The 18,673-nt window shown below is 40.1% G+C and overlaps 1 protein-coding gene across 1 annotated transcript in view; it reads left to right on the top strand.

Annotated features, from left to right (window-relative positions):
- Positions 1-2,542, top strand: part of LOC311006488 (receptor-type tyrosine-protein phosphatase O-like) — a 43,168-nt gene extending 40,626 nt beyond the window's left edge. The window contains exons 14-15 of the mRNA XM_083999335.1: positions 1,583-1,721; positions 2,297-2,542. Of these exons, the coding sequence (XP_083855461.1) occupies positions 1,583-1,721; positions 2,297-2,421 (264 nt within the window). The 3' untranslated portion in view covers positions 2,422-2,542. The remainder of the gene's footprint in view (positions 1-1,582; positions 1,722-2,296) is intronic.
- The last annotated feature ends 16,131 nt before the right edge of the window (positions 2,543-18,673 follow it).

The raw sequence follows: 18,673 nt of genomic DNA on the forward strand, positions 1-18,673 counted from the left end.
TAAATAAAAAATAAAAACCGGGGACCCCCTTCAAATCTCTCAAGGACCCCTAGGGGTCCACGGACCCCACGTTGAGAACCACTGGGCTACAGTACAACAGCACTCCCTCTCGTGTGATATTGCTTAAATGAAAATCACCAAATGCTGACACATTTAAACCTGTGGTTAAGTTATCTGAAATAAAAATAAATAAATAATTAAACCTTAGATTAACTAAAGTTATGTTCACCCTGTCATTTTGGATGGGCCAGTTGTACAAGTGGGTGGGCCCAGGCCCGTTAGGCCCACCCATAACGCTGCGCCTGCATCTGGTCCTGTGTTTGGTCCAGTGAGTGTTCACACTGCAAGTGAACAGAGGTTTTCAGGCGGACCAGGGTTCACTTGTTCGGTCGCTCCAGAGTTCAGATGAGCTTTAAACGAACCGTGGTCCGTTTAAAGCGAAACCAAACAGCTCTGGTGTGAAAGCTATTTTGGCATCTGTTAACATCTGGTCAGTGTTTTGGTTCTGTTGGTCTGGTCTGGTCTGGTCTGGTCTTGTTCTGTTGGTCTGGTCTAATCTTTGTTCTGTTGGTCTGGTCTGGTCTGGTCTGGTCTTGTTCTGTTGGTCTGGTCTGGTCTTGTTCTGTTGGTCTGGTCTAATCTTTGTTCTGTTGGTCTGGTCTAATCTTTGTTCTGTTGGTCTGGTCTAATCTTTGTTCTGTTGGTCTGGTCTGATCTAATCTTTGTTCTGTTGGTCTGGTCTGGTCTGGTCTGGTTTTCCCCCAATTCCAATCCGCCCCCTAAAGACTCAAGCCCTGAACCCTCGCTGACTAAAGTGACGTCAGCTCTAAGTGACAGAGTGTGAGAGTCTGTGAGGGTCCAGATGCTGTAAACATGAATGGAACAGCACTTACCCACTCTCACGACATGTTACCTTGACAACAAAATGTTGGTGACTCCGGTCTTGGACCGATAATTTACTGTAGGCCTACTTTCAACGCGCACAAGGTGTGTGAGGTGCGCGGACTCAAAACAAAATGTTCCCGGATCAGATCTGATCAAATCATCATCAATAATCACAAACTGCACGTTAATACTGACAGTAAACTGCTTCTTTTTTTTTTCTTTCTTTTTTTTTTTGGTTGTTGCTCTTGTCCATTAACAATAAAGAGAGCGGCGGAGCTTTCTCTGTCCACGTGTGTTAATTTACTTTTTTTTTTTTTAACACTTGCGTTCCGACGGCATCTCATGTGTTTGACTTCACAACGCTATGAACTGTGGGTAATTCCCCTACCCAAAGTCAGCATCGGTGCTGACTTACGGTAAGGGGGGGGGGGGGGGGGGCAGTAAGGGCTCATTCACTGACTCACTGACTTGATGATCTGACAATGGAACAGCCCTCACACACTCACGGACTTCCCGTGAACGCGCCTCTAAGTCAGTGAGTCCGTGAGGGGTCGGATTGGAATTGGGCCCTAATCTTTGTTCTGTTGGTCTGGTCTGGTCTGGTCTGGTCTTGTTCTGTTGGTCTGGTCTGGTCTGGTCTAATCTTTGTTCTGTTGGTCTGGTCTGGTCTAATCTTTGTTCTGTTGCTCTGGTCTAGGCCCGGGAGCCTCAGGTGTCCAGTTCTCATGTGGTGACGGTTTCTGGTCTGGCGCCGTCGTCGAGCTACAACTGCACCGTGACCAGCTTCAGCTACAGCACGCCGAGCAGAGCGGCGCACATCCGCATCACCACCACAGGTAACACACACCTGACACACACACCTGACACACAATAACACACCTGTTACACAATAACACACCTGTCACACACCTGTAACACAATAACACACCTAATCCACTTTCCACTTAAAATAAGACTCATCACCTAATAATTAACTTGTTTTTAGATCATTTTCACTTGTTTCAAACTAATTTCCAATTGAAATAAGTAGAAAAATCAAATCAAATCAATCAAAAAAAGCAAGTTTTTTGTGTTTGTAATAAGAAAGAAAAACTTGCTCCACTGTCAGATTTTTCAACTTATTTCAAGTGAAAATCTGTTTGAAAGAAGTAAAAAGTGTCTAAAAACAAGCTGCTTTTAATGTGATGAGTCTTATTTTAAGTGGAAAAAGATTTATTTTGACTAGAAATAAGACAGATATTCTTGGTAAGATTTTGAATTTTTGCAGTGTTCTGTTCCTGTTGGTGTTTCACAGTAAAAGCCTCGATCCTCTCTCAGCTCCCCTGAAAGGCTTTTAATGTGAAACACCAGCAGGAAGTGTTGAGCTGAAACATGACATCGTGGCTCTGACTGTGACTTCCTGTGCGTGCAGCTAAGGAGATGAACCCCAGCGTGGCGGCCATCTCGGCCCTGGCCGTGCTCAGCGTCCTGCTGCTCAGTCTGCTCGTCCTCTTCCTGCTCGTCCTGCGCAAGAAACACATGCAGATGACCAGGTAGGCCCGCCTTCATCATCATCATCATCATCATCACCAGACCTCTGTCTCCATGACAACCTGAGGTCTGGCTTCACCTCCGACCTTCATCAGTTGAATTAACCCTCTGATGGCGTGGGATTGTTTTACTCTTCCGCGTCTATCTCCAAAACGCAGAATGATAACGACGTAATTCAATGAGTTTTTTGTTAATGTGAGCTCTTCCTTGGCATCTAACATAAAGGACTCTGATGTGAACCCATGCAGTTTCATTAAAGGTACATTCTCACCACTTTCTAGCTTTGATCCTCCCAGTGCTGAAGAAGTGTATGAAATTATTAAGAACCTAAAGAACTCTGCCCAAGGACATGATGGTATTAAAAGCAGTCTTGTGAAAGAAACAATAGACTACATTATCCATCCTCTAACCCATCTTTTTGCTCTATCTCTTCAGTCTGGTATCGTCCCCCAAGAACTCAAAATTGCGAAAGTTATACCAATATTTAAATCTGGTAATACAAAGGACTTTGGCAACTATCGCCCAATATCCATATTACCATGTTTCTCAAAGATTATGGAAAAATTGGTATATGTAAGAATCTCCAAGCACTTAGTTGCTAACAATATCCTGTATGACCATCAATATGGATTCGGCAGGAAATATTCAACTGAACATGCATTGCTTCAATTAGTCAACAACAAATCCTCAGCACTGGATGGTAAAAAAATTGCCCTTTGTGTTTTTCTTGATTTAACCAAAGCATTTGATACCGTCAATCATAAAATTCTCATCTCAAAGCTCAATAGATATGGAATCCAGAATGTTGCTCTAAATTGACTAATCAATTATGAATGAATGAATGTATTTTATTTTCGAACATGTATAAAAATAAAAATAAAAGAAATTGTATGTAACTATTGTACATACAATAGATAGAAAAAAAGAGAAAAAAACCAAACAAAATATTAAAATAAAGAGCTAAGACATAACAAAACACCGCACATTGTTCGAAAAAGGAAGTGGGAAGAAGTACAATACTTATTTTAATTTCCCACCCCTCTTATCTGCTCTTTGGTTTGCAACTATACATCCTAACTACAGTACATAATAGACCTATATATAAGTATATACCATGTGTAACCTTAATAAATATCTATATAAATATATAATTACAAAATTAAATATATACTACATCATTATCATTACCTTTACAATAGAGAGCAGTTTGTTTATTTTAATGGTGTTTCATCTACCAAATCAAGTATTCTGTTTGGAGTCCCACAGGGGTCGATCCTGGGCCCTTTACTATTTTTAATTTATATTAATGATTTGCCTAGATCATGTAATAACTTCCTCCCCTTATTATTTGCCGACGACACTAGTCTTATAGCTACTCATGATGACTTCAAGTCTCTCATTGCATGTGTAAATGATGAATTAGCAACTGTTTCAAACTGGTGCCAGATCAATAAGTTAACTCTCAACGTAAATAAATGTAACTTCATGATCTTCTGCAACAAAAACAAATCTCATGCAAAAGAAGAAGCCAAAATACTAATCAATGGAGTTGAAATCCTCCAAGTACCTTACACCACTTTTCTGGGTGTTACCTTGGATGAAGGTCTAAACTGGAATAATCATATCAATCAAGTCTGCAAAAGATCAATGAAAATGCTTGGTATACTGAAAAAGGTTTCTCCTCTGATCAATCCGTCTGCTCATGTGACTTTATATTATAGTTTTTTATTTCCATATTTGAATTATTGTAATATCAATCAATCAATCAATCAATTTGTTTATTTCGGGCATGTCAATTTAAATCATCATCATCACACTTCATCTTAGTTCAAATAATACAATACACATGGCCGAAAGGGAAAGCGGGAGAAGCAAAAGCTTATCTAGTCCCGCCCCCACTACCCACAGAATAAAATCTTTTTTATAATCAGATCATAATCTTTTTCTTTTGTTTTTGCTTTTTTACATTTTGATATAACATTCTTTTACTTAAGACATTTGACATAACATGTTACAGCAGTATAGTGTGCAGATCATATCATAATATTTTCGTTTGTTTTTTCTTTTTTACATTTTGATATAGCATTCTTTTACTTATGACATTTTGACTTCTTTTACTTATGACATTTTGACATAACATGTTACAGCAGTAGGTAATAATGTCTGGTCTGCAACTTATCCAACTTACCTGAACAAACTACTGTTAATTCAGAAAAGATTTCTAAGAACGATCTCTCGCTCCAGTAGACTAGAACCATCTGCACCCCTGTTTATGAAATATTCAATATTGCCCATTCATAAACTTAATGTTTTCCATTCATGCTTGTTTGTGCATAAGTTTATCAATGCTAAACAAAATCTTCCTGACACTTTTCACAATTTTTTTATTTTATCATCGGACCTCCATTCATACTCAACTAGGCATAGTGTCAATCTTCATTTACCCTTCTGTCCAACATCTGGGCATCAATCTAATATTACCTTTAGAGGTCCAAAACTTTGGAATGGTTTGGAGGTGGTTCTGAGGTCAACAACATCTTATACATCCTTTAGAAAGTTACTGAAAAAACACCTCATGTCATAACCTTCAGTGTTATTTTTCTGTTCATGTTAATTATGCATCTTTTGTTTGTTTGTTTGTTTGTTTGTTTGTTTGTTTGTTTGTGTTTCATAGTTTTTCTATGTTGCACTGTACATTTTATTGTTTCATTTCTAATTTTATTTTTCTGCATTTCTCACTGTTTATCTTGAGTTAATGTAATTCTATGATACTAACGAGTTTAAATAAAGGTAACTAAAACTAAAACTAAAACTAATTCTATGATGAAGGGAGTGGAACTTTGTACAAGCCTTCTAGGCTTCGTTCCCTCCTTGCACTGTTTTAAAATTGTGCTAAATAAATAAATCAATTAAATCAAATCAATTCCTATTTTTATTGAAAGCGGGAAACTTCAACCCATCAATCAACCAATCATATCAGTTACATCCGGTTTGCCTGTCCACCTGCTGGCTTATACCAACATCCCTTGCACTTTCTTTTAGTTTTTAGTATGTTTTTATTTGAACTTGTATTATAAGTATTTTACTCTATTTATTGCACCCCACACTTTCTTTCTTTCTCTTCTCTTGGATATGTTTGTTTGGCTTATGTACTGTGTATAGATGTTTTACATGTACATGGCAGCTGTCACAACTCCCTTGCTCAAGACAAATTTCCCCTGGTGGGACAAATAAAGTTTATTTGATTGATCTGAGGACACTTCAGCCTTTACACAGAGTCTCTGGTGAGTCTGTAGCTCAACCAGAAGCAGAGTTGTCCCGCCTCAAACATCCGTGTCTAATAGGAGACCTGTTCGCCAAAGAGAGTTCATTTACATCCAGATGGTTGATGCTCTGTTGCCTTGTGTGATCAGGATCATCTGAAAACCAGCTGTAAATGTAATAAATTAAAGCAGAACTATGCAACTTGGCCGGAAATAGCTCGCTCCTTCGTTGGTTTCTCTTTTTTTCCCTCTCCGGGGCTCCCCCACAGTTCTGGGAGGCACATGTCACTGTCGTAAAAAAAAAACTCGCCGCCCCACCTCCTCCACCCCCTCCCTACACGTGCTTGTGTTTACTGCTGAAGGTAGAGAGCGGTGTTTGCTAAGCACGGAGCTAATGCTAACACGGAGCTAATGCTAACACGGAGCTAACGCTAATACGGCCACACACAGACAAAGACACAAAGACACAGACATACACACACACATGAATAAAGGTTCCAAAACGCGAAGGCGTGTGTGTGTGTGTCATGATGTATTACATTATCTTATAAAAGATCCATGGTGTGTGTGTGTCTGTTAGCATTAGCTCCGTGTTAGCCACAAGCCGAACTTCATCAGTACAAACATGTTTCCATGGTTTCCTCCGACTTTCCGAACTCAAACCAATCACGATTCATGACATGCATGACGTCATCTGCGTTCTTATCTCGTACTGCTGTAAGGCAGTTACTCGCGATAGTTCTATCCATTGATGAGATTTACACCGAGACGGAGGACTGATCTTGCAAGTGCGGTTTTCAGCCAGTGGGGGGGGTGAGCGCATTGGCCTAGACCCCATTCACCTCATAATAGGTCACTCTACCATCACAGTGACTCTGAGCCACAATAATTACAGCCGAAATCCTGCATAGTTCTGCTTTAAGCCTAGATTACCATTAATGCATTTTAACAAAGCTGAGACCAAGACATGGGATCATCATATGGAGGGAGAAAAGGTTAGCTTAGGCTACCATGTAAAACGAGAAATCTTGAAAAATTGCAGTCATCTTGAAATTTAAAGTGATTTCTTGGTTGACCAATGGAGTCAACTCATTCCTTTTTTCATGCTGGTACCACCACAGCACCTTTATATATACATGTGCCGTCAAAACGGTGGACTTTATGCAAATTTGCTCATGTTAACATAGAATTTCAAAAGACTTGTAATACATTTTTTGTTTGTCTTAATGTAAGTAATCAACTCAGTAATTTTCATGGAGATATCTAAAGGTTAAAAATGTTACCCTATTCACATGAGAAGAATAATAGATGTATGAATAGGCTATATTTGGGTCTTTTTCTAAACTTTCCCCTAATGGGATTCTTCTGGGCTTTTTTTCCCTCACTCAGGACATGTTGAGGATACAAAACCAGTTGAGTTTGCTTCTGTTGCAGTTTGTTCAACGTTGACCCCCATTTTGGCTTAAAATTACTGGACTAGAGTGGTTTATGATCATTTCTGTTTCCGTTATTTCTTAATTCCCCTTTCTTTTTCTGGCCATATATCTGTTTCTACGTCCATACGACACCACTACAGAATGGATATTCAGAAAGGTTACGCATCACAGGGCTGAAGTTTAATCTACAAGGAGACCAGGAGAGAGAGAACGCCATAGAGACTCTTCACATTTAAACTAATTCCTTTCAGAATTAAAGGTTAACAACCAGCTTCAGTTGGACGTGAGCGTGTGCGTGTCAGGATGAGTTTCTGGTTTCATCTGGTTATTTCCAGCTCAGCTGTGGTGGCGCTAGCGCTAACGCTAACGCTAACCTCAGCTCTGTGGCTTCCAGTCTGTTCTGGTTTCTGGACCTGAACCACTTCCTCCTGGCTGCAGGCAGCACCCACTGAGGCATCATGGGAAATTTACTGAGTGTGTTCATTCAGCACTTGGGTCTATTATAGGATATATAATAATAATCAATCATTACAGTAATAGGCTACATCCATGGTTCAGCAGCACTGAGGGACGTTAGCATGTTAGCATCTGGCATCATGTTGTAACACTTTCACGTATTGCAAAAAAAGTATCTGGTATTTTTTGTTCAAACTAATGGATCAACCTCCTCAAGACTATCATGTTAACATTTTAAAAAAAAGGTTTGTGTATATATCCTTCCAAAAAAACACAGAGGCAGAGATTTTGTAGCGTCAAAATATTACATCAATTTACCCCAAAATCTGTTCTCCGGTTTCCCGCCAAAAAGTAAAATGATTTCAATGCTAAATAAATTTTAGCAATGCCACTACGATCCAAGGAAAGAACTGAGATGAAAATTGTTGCCATATAATATAGAAGTGTGAAGGTTTTACAGCCAAAGAACAGTTGTTTAGTTTGTACCGAGTCTAAATTGAGACTCTTATCGGTTCGGTTGAAGCTTGAATAGTTACGTAACTTGTAAGAGCAGGTCCTTAGGTTCAACACATGGACTCTGAGCTGCTTCTCACCTCCTGCTGAAGGTTTCCACTCATGCATGTTCCTCATCACAGCTTTCTAATGTTAGGACCTGCACCACTGACACTGTTCTTCATTTAGTTATGTCTGTTCACACACTGAACCACAGGAAGATGCTTCAGTATTGGAACATGCACAATAATAAACTGACATAGATGCATGTTTCTGTGGTTTGGTCTCAGTTTTTAGTTTTTAATCATCTCACTGTTCCAACCTTGTAACAGTGCATTTGACACCAAATAGTGAATTCTGTGATATAGTTTAGGAAGTTTAATGTGTTGGTATTTGTAGAGGACAAATGAGGTTTTGACTGTGTCATAATGTGAGAGTCCTACTGTACCATGAACAGTCTGCAGGTTACAACCGTCTCCCCTAGATTCTGTTTATTCTCATGGACGATCGTTAAAATAACGATTACCGGAGTAAAAACTAAGAGATTTAAGAGATTTAAGTTCCTTTTGCAACCAGCAAATCCTCTGAAAAGCAGAGAGCCTTCCCCTCTGCACTCAGACTTTTAAATTCCTCATAGGGTTTTTTTAATTAATTTTTTTATTCCATTCCTTATTTCTTAAAAGCTTATTTATATTATTATCCATTCCAAGCTCTATGTTGTCTGATGTGTGTTGTATTGACTATTTATTCTCTTTATTGACTGTTTATTGTGGGCCATGTAGACTATTATGAACCACGACAACCTGCTGCTCAAAATGAATCGCCCCTTGTGGGATTAATAAAGTTGTTTTGAATTTGAATTTGAAAAAACAGATAAACTGATTTGTTTTTCTTGATAATAAAAAAGTTGGTAACACTTTACAATAAGGGTCCCTTAATTAATGTTAGTTAGTACATTATTAAGCATTAATATATAAACTAATGTGTTATTATTCAGCTTTTAAATGTATTAACTAACTTTGAGTAGTAAACATTGATTAACTGCTTACTAATAGGCTACATTAATTAATGTGTTTCCTAATCCTAAGTAATACATAATAATGATTGTTAATATATCTGTAAACAGTTAATTAATGCTTAATAATGTACTAACGAACATTAATTAAGGGACCCTTATTGTAAAGTGTTACCAAAAAGTTTAAAAAACAGACAAAATTTAGTCCAAAATGACAAATATTTGAATTAACTTTATGTTTAATTAATGTGACAGTGACAAGTCTTTATGATCTCAGAGTTGAATTAAATCTGGATCAGAGATTTTCTTCTTCTTTTTCTGTTTTTATTTCTGTCTCTGAAAGTGACGTCGTCGTTTCCTGTGAAACCGTCGAGCTGAACTGACCAGTCGCAGTTTTCTCGCTTCACTTCCTGTTTTTTTCTCTTTTTTTGGGGTGTTTTTTTGTCCTGATGACTCATCAGATTTCTCTGACTTCCTCTTAACGACGACTCGGACGTTTCTCACCACCACTATGTCTCTTTCTCCGTCTGTTTCAGGGAGTGTGGAGCCGAGACCTTTGTCAACTTCGCCTCCTTCGAACGAGACGGGAAACTTCCTTACAACTGGTAGGCCACGCCCCCAGCCACGCCCCCCCCCAGCCACGCCCCCTCCCCCAGCCACGCCCCCTCTGCCCCTCCCCCTCCCCCCTCTGCCCCTCCCCCCTCTGTTGGTTTGTTCATGTTAATTCACTGTGTAAAATATGAGCTGTGGTTGGTCGACCTTTGGTGTGGATGTCGACGCCCACACAGAGATAACCACCGTAGCTCCTGACTGTAGTCGATCTGTGATGTCAGACAGTAACGATGAAGATGATGCTGATGATGATGATGATGCTGTGTTGGGACCAGCTGATTGGACGATGAAGACGAAGTTCAGGATTTAATTTGTTTCAACTAGTGATGTCACGATTATACATTTTCTTGGTTATTATTGTTTATTATTATTATAAATAATCACAGTGTTACGATAACTTACTACAACACTTTGAATGTGTAAAATCAAATTAGTCAAAATATAATTACATTATTCATTGTTTACACAAAATATTTCAAGTATCTATTAATATACGACCAATTATTAATCCCCCAGGGGAAGTGTTTGAAATATTCAGGTCATAAATTGTCATCTATACCAAATTTTTGTGTTTATTTTAAAGGGATACGGCAATTTTTTTGTGTGTCTTGCCTCACTCCCGAGTCCATGACCAGCAGATAGACACCATCCTTTCGACTGTGCGTGCAGTAACAAGGGAGATAGAGCCGTATCGCCGTAATTAGCTTAGCTCAAACACTGGAAGTGTATAGGTAGTGTTAGCCTGCCTCCACCTAAAGTCACTAATTAGCTTAGCTCAAACGCTGGAAGTGTATGGGTAGTGTTAGCCTGCCTCCACCTAAAGTCGCTAATTAGCTTAGCTCAAACACTGGAAGTGTATGGGTAGTGTTAGCCTGCCTCCACCTAAAGTCGCTAATTAGCTTAGCTCAAACACTGGAAGTGTATAGGTAGTGTTAGCCTGCCTCCACCTAAAGTCGCTAATTAGCTTAGCTCAAACGCTGGAAGTGTATGGGTAGTGTTAGCCTGCCTCCACCTAAAGTCGCTAATTAGCTTAGCTCAAACGCTGGAAGTGTATGGGTAGTGTTAGCCTGCCTCCACCTAAAGTCGCTAATTAGCTTAGCTCAAACGCTGGAAGTGTATGGGTAGTGTTAGCCTGCCTCCACCTAAAGTCGCTAATTAGCTTAGCTCAAAAGCTGGAAGTGTATAGGTACTGTTAGCCTGCCTCCACCTAAAGTCGCTAATTAGCTTAGCTCAAACACTGGAAGTGTATGGGTAGTGTTAGCCTGCCTCCACCTAAAGTCGCTAATTAGCTTAGCTCAAACGCTGGAAGTGTATGGGTAGTGTTAGCCTGCCTCCACCTAAAGTCGCTAATTAGCTTAGCTCAAACACTGGAAGTGTATAGGTAGTGTTAGCCTGCCTCCACCTAAAGTCGCTAATTAGCTTAGCTCAAACACTGGAAGTGTATGGGTAGTGTTAGCCTGCCTCCTACCCGAGCCGAAATCAGCAGTCAGAAGCTGATTTCATTTTAGCTCTAAACTCTGTAAATATATCACTTTATCCACATTTCAAACATGTTTAGGTGAGAAAGTAGCCGTTTAGATCAGCAGTGTGTCGTTAATTTGTCTAAATACCAGCTGTTTACAATTTTGTTCGGACGAATTCGACACTACTCAAGCTAGCCGTTGTGACCAACGCACTTCCGGTTACTTTCACAAAATAAAACACCCGTTGCCCTTTACATACAGAAAACCATGAGGATAGAATTTGTGCTTTTACTTTGAAATAGGAAGCTAACCTACCCTCGATGTAGCTAGCTTGAACCAAAATAAAGCGTCTTTGCTTGAACCCTCCGTTTTGACCGATCTCGTCCCGTTAGCGGCATTTGACCGCTCAAGATGCCTTACCGGAGAGTTTTGTAGCTCTGAGACGAAGATCGGCCCGCCGGTTTCCGTTTAGAGTTGCTGAAGAGTTTCTCTGATGACTTTAGGTGGAGGCAGGCTAACACTACCCATACACTTCCAGTGTTTGAGCTAAGCTAATTAGCGACTTTAGGTAGGAGGCAGGCTAACACTACCTATACACTTCCAGCGTTTGAGCTTAGCTAATTAGCTACTTTAGGTGTAGGCAGGCTAACACTACCTATACACTTCCAGCGTTTGAGCTAAGCTAACTAGCGACTTTAGGTGGAGGCAGGCTAACACTACCTATACACTTCCAGCGTTTGAGCTAAGCTAATTAGCGACTTTAGGTGGAGGTAGGCTAACACTACCTATACACTTCCAGTGTTTGAGCTAAGCTAATTAGCGACTTTAGGTGGAGGCAGGCTAACACTACCCATACACTACCAGTGTTTGAGCTAAGCTAATTAGCGACTTAAGGTGGAGGCAGGCTAACACTACCCATACACTTCCAGTGTATGAGCTAAGCTAATTAGCGACTTAAGGTGGAGGCAGGCTAACACTACTACTAAATCTTTCTTTGTTTTGTTTTGCTTTTTTTTTTAATCAAAAATGACAGGCTAACATTTAAATTCCTACCAATTCAATGTTACCTTAGCTAAATGGACCAGTATCTGAGCATTTACCTTTATTTTTGCGCCACATCTGCCGATACGGTTCCAACATTATCTTTTTTGGGAAAGTGACGGTATTTAGGAATCTTTACGATTAATCAATTAATTAATTAATTAATTGTGGCGTTTAACACTGCGATTCATTGTGAAAACAAGTAATTGTGACATCCCTAAGTTTCAAATTCAACAAAACGAGAAAAACGACTCGTTGTTTAAACCTAAAGAGGAGGAGGAGAGGAAGAAGAGCTGCTCCTCCTCCTCCTGATGATGATGAAGATGTGGCTGTCGACCACTCAGACTGACTGATTGATTGATTGATTGATCGGTGATTGATCGGGGATTAATATAAGGGCTGAAAGACGGTCAGTTAAGGCAGAACCTCGGCTTCCATCTGCTCTTGTTGCCGTGTCCATCACTAAACGCTGCTGTCCATCAGAGTCTCTGCATGTCAGCTGACCGCCAAGGCCCCGCCCCCTCAGGCCCCGCCCCCCACAGGCCCCGCCCCCAGTTTTGGCTCAAACTGCAGAAAATAAAAACATTAAAGGGGATAGTTCAACATTTTGTCAAATTGGCCCATTGCCATAGCAGTAGGTTTGTTACCTTTAACTGTCGGTTGCAAGCTGTTTTTAGAACGGCGGAGCAGAGCCGTGAGCTGCTCAGAGCTACGCTACGGAGGCTCATTATGGGATTTCTTGGTTTCCCTCATCAAATACACAATCCAACAACTCCACAACGCTCTGGTGGACAAGTTGTGAGCTGCACATTCACCACGCTATGAGATAATAACACAACGTTACCACACAGAGTTGTTTTAGAGGGAAATACAGAGACTGTTGATGAAAAACTGTCCCTGAAGGCAACACGCATCAGTGGTTTTGCATGAATTTACCTCTAAAACATAACCTGACAGAAAACAGAACCTACTGCTATGACTATAGGGATTATGGCAATGGGCCAGTTTGACAAAATGTTGAACTATCCCTTTAAAAACTTCACAAATATGAAAATAATAAAAAGGTTGTAGTGAAATCCTGATGGGGGGGTTGAAGGGGGGTGTTGGCTCTCTCCGTGGTTTCTATTTGATGTCTCAGATTCAGTTTTCCAAGTTTTAGATGTGACGTCGTGTTTCTGCAGCAGATGAGTCTGTTTCTCTTTCTGTGTTTAAATCTTCTGTTTTACCGACGGAGACGAGTTTGAGTCCCTGCAGCAAGAAACTGTCAATAACTGAGTCATAAGTGAGTAATGAGTGAGGTTCAGTCCCAGGTTCACAGAGTCTGAGCTGCAGCTTCAGAACAAACAGGAACGTGAAACAGAAAGTGAAGAATCAACAGATTTAACAACATGAACATGAGAAAAGACTTTAAATGTTTGATCACAGCTCAGGTCTGTTTATCTAGTAAAATGATAATAAAGATACTCAACTCAACACTGGAGGTCAGAAGTTAAAAGAGTTTACTTTTACTTTATTCATTTGTTTCTTTTAAATGGACGGAGACTGAAGTTTAAAACTCAGGTTAAAGTTTGATTTAAATCAGAGTTAAAGGTTGAGTCTGGAGTTTTGTGCCCAAAAATAAACATTAGACTTGGACAAATGAAATCCGTCTTAATCGTCACCTATGGGCTTCTAGTCCTGTGTGTGTGTGTTCAGGTTTTGTTGTGCACGTGGACGTTTCTGGGTGGAGAGCGAGAGAGTCTGTGTTTTCTCTCCAGCCAATGACGGAGCTCAGGTGAAGCTACGTGCAGCAGAGTAGTAGCTCAGGGCTGCTAGCTGCACTAGCTGTCTCTGATGCTAACGAGTGCTAGCAGCTAGCACGTCTCTCTCTCTCAGCACCGATTCCCCACCGCCACCGACAACTAAAGCCTCGACTGGTAACAAGTATGAGGGCCGTTGTGGTGAGCTAGCTCGATGCTAACTTCGGCTAGCGGTCAGAACGTTTTAATTACGCGACGTAATACGTCATTAACAGTGTGGCGGAGTAGTGTCAGAAAGTGTTTTTTATTTGACCAGTGAGTCACTATATTGAATTCACTATGAGTAGGGAGGAGGGAATGAGGGAGGGGTTTAGGACACAGCCCAGGTGTGACGTATCCACCACTTTCCGAACGTCAACAACGTAGCCTGTTTTGCCGGTTTTGTTCTTCCGGTGGAATTTTATGTTTACGTTTCCATGGTTTCGGTAGTCGCGGTAAATGCTTGGATTTTTTATTTTTTTTTCCCCAATGAAAATCTGTAAAACGCTTGGATCATCACAGCAGCTTTTAACAGTGGATATTATCACACAAATTGACATCCGTGATAAAAGCCAGCGTTAGTAGCCTAGATCCATGCGTTTACCGTAACTATGACAACGACTGAAAACCATGGAAACGTAAACGTACAATTCCACCAAACCGGCAAAACCGGCTTCTGGTTTTGACCATAGATGACGTTTGGAAACTTGTGGATAGGTCCAGGTGTTAGGTGTGAGGTCCAGGTTTTGGTCCAGGACTGTTGCATTGTGGGAAACGGGGGCGGGAGGAGGACACGGTGATGTCACAGGCCGGGCTGGAGGCGGAGACGGGCCAGAGCGGCGGCGGCGGCCGTGGCGGCGTTGTTGTTGTTGTTGTTGAGCGGCTGCATGATGCATTCACTGTGTGTGGGGCACTAATGTGTCGCTGTGTGAACTAATGAAGCGCCATGTTGTGTCAGTGTCGCCCCCTGCTGTCTCTTCTTCCTCATTTGTTTCCTGTTTTTATTTGAACCTTCAGGCGAAGAAGCCTCTTTGCCTTCCTTACCCTACTGCCATCCTGCCTTTGGACTGACTATCTTTTGGCTTTTTATATTAATCCGTGGTAAGTAACGCATCTGCTGGCCTCAAACACTGCACCTCGGGGGCATGACGATGACGATGACGATGATGAAGATGATAGAGTATTGATCGGCTGATCGATCGATCGGTCGGTCGGTCGCTGATCACAACCAGGAAGTCTGGTTTTATTCTGCTTCTCTCTGCTCTGCAACAAATCCCATCAAACCCAACACCTTCCTATAGGAGCTCCTCATTGGTTCTTCATTGGCTCCTCATAGAGCTCTGTAAAAGAGAGTAAGGACACCTCCATTGACTCCCGTGGTAAGGGTTTAAGGGTTTAAGGGTTTAAGGGTTTAAGGGTTTAAGGGTTTTGCGCCCCTAGTGGCAGGATGTGGGTATTGCAAAAGCGCCCAGAAAACCCATTCACTCCAATGTATGTGTGTTGCCCACTTGCTGGTAAATTGATGAAAACGGCCGTGTTTTTGTTTTTAGGTGTCTTGGTCATATCAGATTATACTTAGAATTTGTTTATTACAAAATGTAGATTGAAACATTAATGTAGACAACTATTTTGTTTTTTTACTAGCCTATGTGTTAATGTTTATCTGTAAAGGATCCTCAATGATGCTATTAACGTGGGTGATCTATAAATGTCCTTAAATTATTGAAAACACCACACTGCTCATTCACCAACAATGCAGAGATGTCAGTTCTTTTGCAAAACCCATATTCCTCCACCAGGAGGCGCTGCCATTGGACCGATGCTGTCCTTACTCTCTTTTACAGTGCTCTAGTTCCCCATTGGTTCCCAATTGGTTCCCCATTGGTTCCTCATTAGTTCCCCATTGGTTCCCCATTGGTTCCTCATTGGTTCCCCATTGGTTCCTCATTGGTTTCCCATTGGTTCCCCATTGGTTCCTTGGTTCATAACGCCACATTTTGTAATAATCTGCCACATTTTGAAATAAAATACTTGAATGAAATATGTGATAAACTTTGCCACAGTTTGTAATAAGTTGTTACATAGGCTAATGCACCAAATCGTTACAAAATGCGGCTGTTGGATTTTTATTATGAAGAAAATGTGATAATTCGGTGCGTTATTTAACAACTTATTACAAAATGCGGCAAAGTTTATTACATATTTCGTTCAAGAATTTTAGGTAACACTTAATAATAAGTACACACTAGCTTTAAATACTGAATTCATCATTTATAACACATGAATACTCATTAGTATGTAGTTTATAAACAGTTAAAAATGTTTTACTCATCATTGATAAGCACTGACTGTATTTATAAACTACATACTAATGAGTGTTCATGTGTTATAAATGAAGAATTCTGTATTTATTAATGCTTAACTAATGCTTATGTGGCAGATTATTACATAATGTGGCGTTCCTGAGGGTTCCTCCATGTTTACATCCACTCATTTATTGATAGATGAACCTGTCGACACGGATCAATACACATTCTTTACTGCTGAGGAACTCAGCATGAATTAAAATTAAGTCTAAAGTCATTACATTTAATCATAAAATCAACAAAATAATAATAAACTATAAACTGTCAGATCTGGTTTTATAATTGTAACCCTTTTATAAATACTGTTATAACATATAATCATCATATTAATTTAAATATTTAGTGACTGAGACTCTGTGAAACTGTTTCTGTTGGACAGCGCTCATAATTCCTACGACCAGCAGAGGGCACTGAACGCCACTATTTGATTGATGCTGATTGGCTCGTTAACAAACTACAGTTCATTTTTATCTAACCCTGAAATGAACCCTCATAATTATCCATTAACATCAAAGCTTAATATTTATAATAATAATGATAATATTGATAAAAACAACATAAAATCTTAAATAATATTAAATAACAAAGTGTCGTACAGAAAATATCAGTGTTAGAGCCCCTGTGTGTGTGTGTGTGTGTGTGTGCGTGTGTGTGTGCGTGTGTGTGTGTGCGTGTGTGTGCGTTGATTGGGGATTTGTTGTTAACGAGGAGGAAACTGGAGAATAAAACCAGACTTTTATTTTGAAACTTTAAATGTGAAGTTTGAGTTTGAGTGTCGGGGAAACAGGAAGTCAGCTGATGATGATGAAGATGTGTGTGTGTGTGTGTGTGTGTGTACTAACGTGTTGTTGGCTGTAGCATGACGCTAACCGTAGCATGACGCTAACTGTAGCATGATGCTAACTGTAGCATGACGCTAACTGTAGCATGAGGCTAACTGTAGCATGACGCTAACTGTAGCATGACGCTAACCGTAGCATGACGCTAACCGTAGCCCACTGCTCCCGCCAGGTGTCTGCATGCCGCCCGTCTCTTCACTTCCTGGTTCATCACTTGTCGTTGTTAGCATGTAGCTTAGCATCGGCTGTAGCCCGTAGCGACTGTGTGTGTCATGATGACTTCAGTGCATGTTTGTTTGTAGTTTCTTAGCGGTTCTTAGAGTTTCTGTCGCAGGTTTAAATCTCGTCGTTTCGTTGAGAGGAAACGAAGACGATTTAAAACCAAACAGTGAAAATAAAATCTGCATGTGAGTGAGTTTGTGTAGAAAAAAGCAGCTTCAGACGGAGGAGGGAGAGTCTTTCTGAGCATGATGGATTTATTTTTATTTTTATTTTGTTTCTCTGTGATTGTTTCTGGACTCAGACGATGAACGGGCGACTCACCGGCCGCTACGGAAGCCTTCAGCTGCCAATATTAAACACCTAAACACACAGAAACGTTACAAGTTATTAATGAAACAAGTAAAAAATGTTTCAATTTTTACTTTCATGCAAGAAAATTAACATTAACATGAAAACATCACTGATAAACTGTAAATAAAATGTTAACTGACTTTGAATTATGGGATGCAAATGATGTCAAATTAGTAATGAAACAAAATGTGAAAAATTAAACGTTATGAAAATGAGAAAACACAAAGTTTTTATTGTTGAACCAGGATTAACTTAATTAAAAAGATGAAAATAAAATGTTTTTGTTCATTTCATCATTTTCCATAAAAAGAAACGAAAGTTAAGTCAGAATTTTTAACTTCTAGTTAAATTGATTAAAAATGGAGATTAAGATAATTAATAATTAACTAGTAAACATGTTTTTATCCAGCGATAACTGAAACAAATGATGATGAAATGATTTTGTTTTAATATTGGCAGCTGTTGACTTCCATACAAATGAATAACTCATGAAAATAGTTCAGTTTGTTCTAATTAAACTCTTTAATAATCTTTTATTGAGTTTTCACATTTGATCTAACATAAACCCTCGAGGCCGGAGAGTCTCCGTCCTCTGAGTCACATGATCCACTTTGATCTGGTCTGACCGTCGTCACGGAGACGAAGCACTGACGTGTTTGTATTTTATAGGAGCAAGACAGCTTTAAAGAAACGGAAGCTCACAAGGTAACGAGACCAAACGACCACACGTCTGTGGACTTTGACTTCATCCTCTTCTCTTCACTCTGTTTCTGTGTGTGTTTCTCTGCTGCTGTGCTGCCATCGCACACACACACACACACACACACACACACACACACACACACACACACACACACACACACACACACACACACACACACACACACACACACACACACACACACACACACAGATGGAGGAAAC

Source organism: Trachurus trachurus (assembly GCF_905171665.1).
Source record: "Trachurus trachurus genome assembly, chromosome: 23".
NCBI lineage: Eukaryota > Metazoa > Chordata > Actinopteri > Carangiformes > Carangidae > Trachurus > Trachurus trachurus.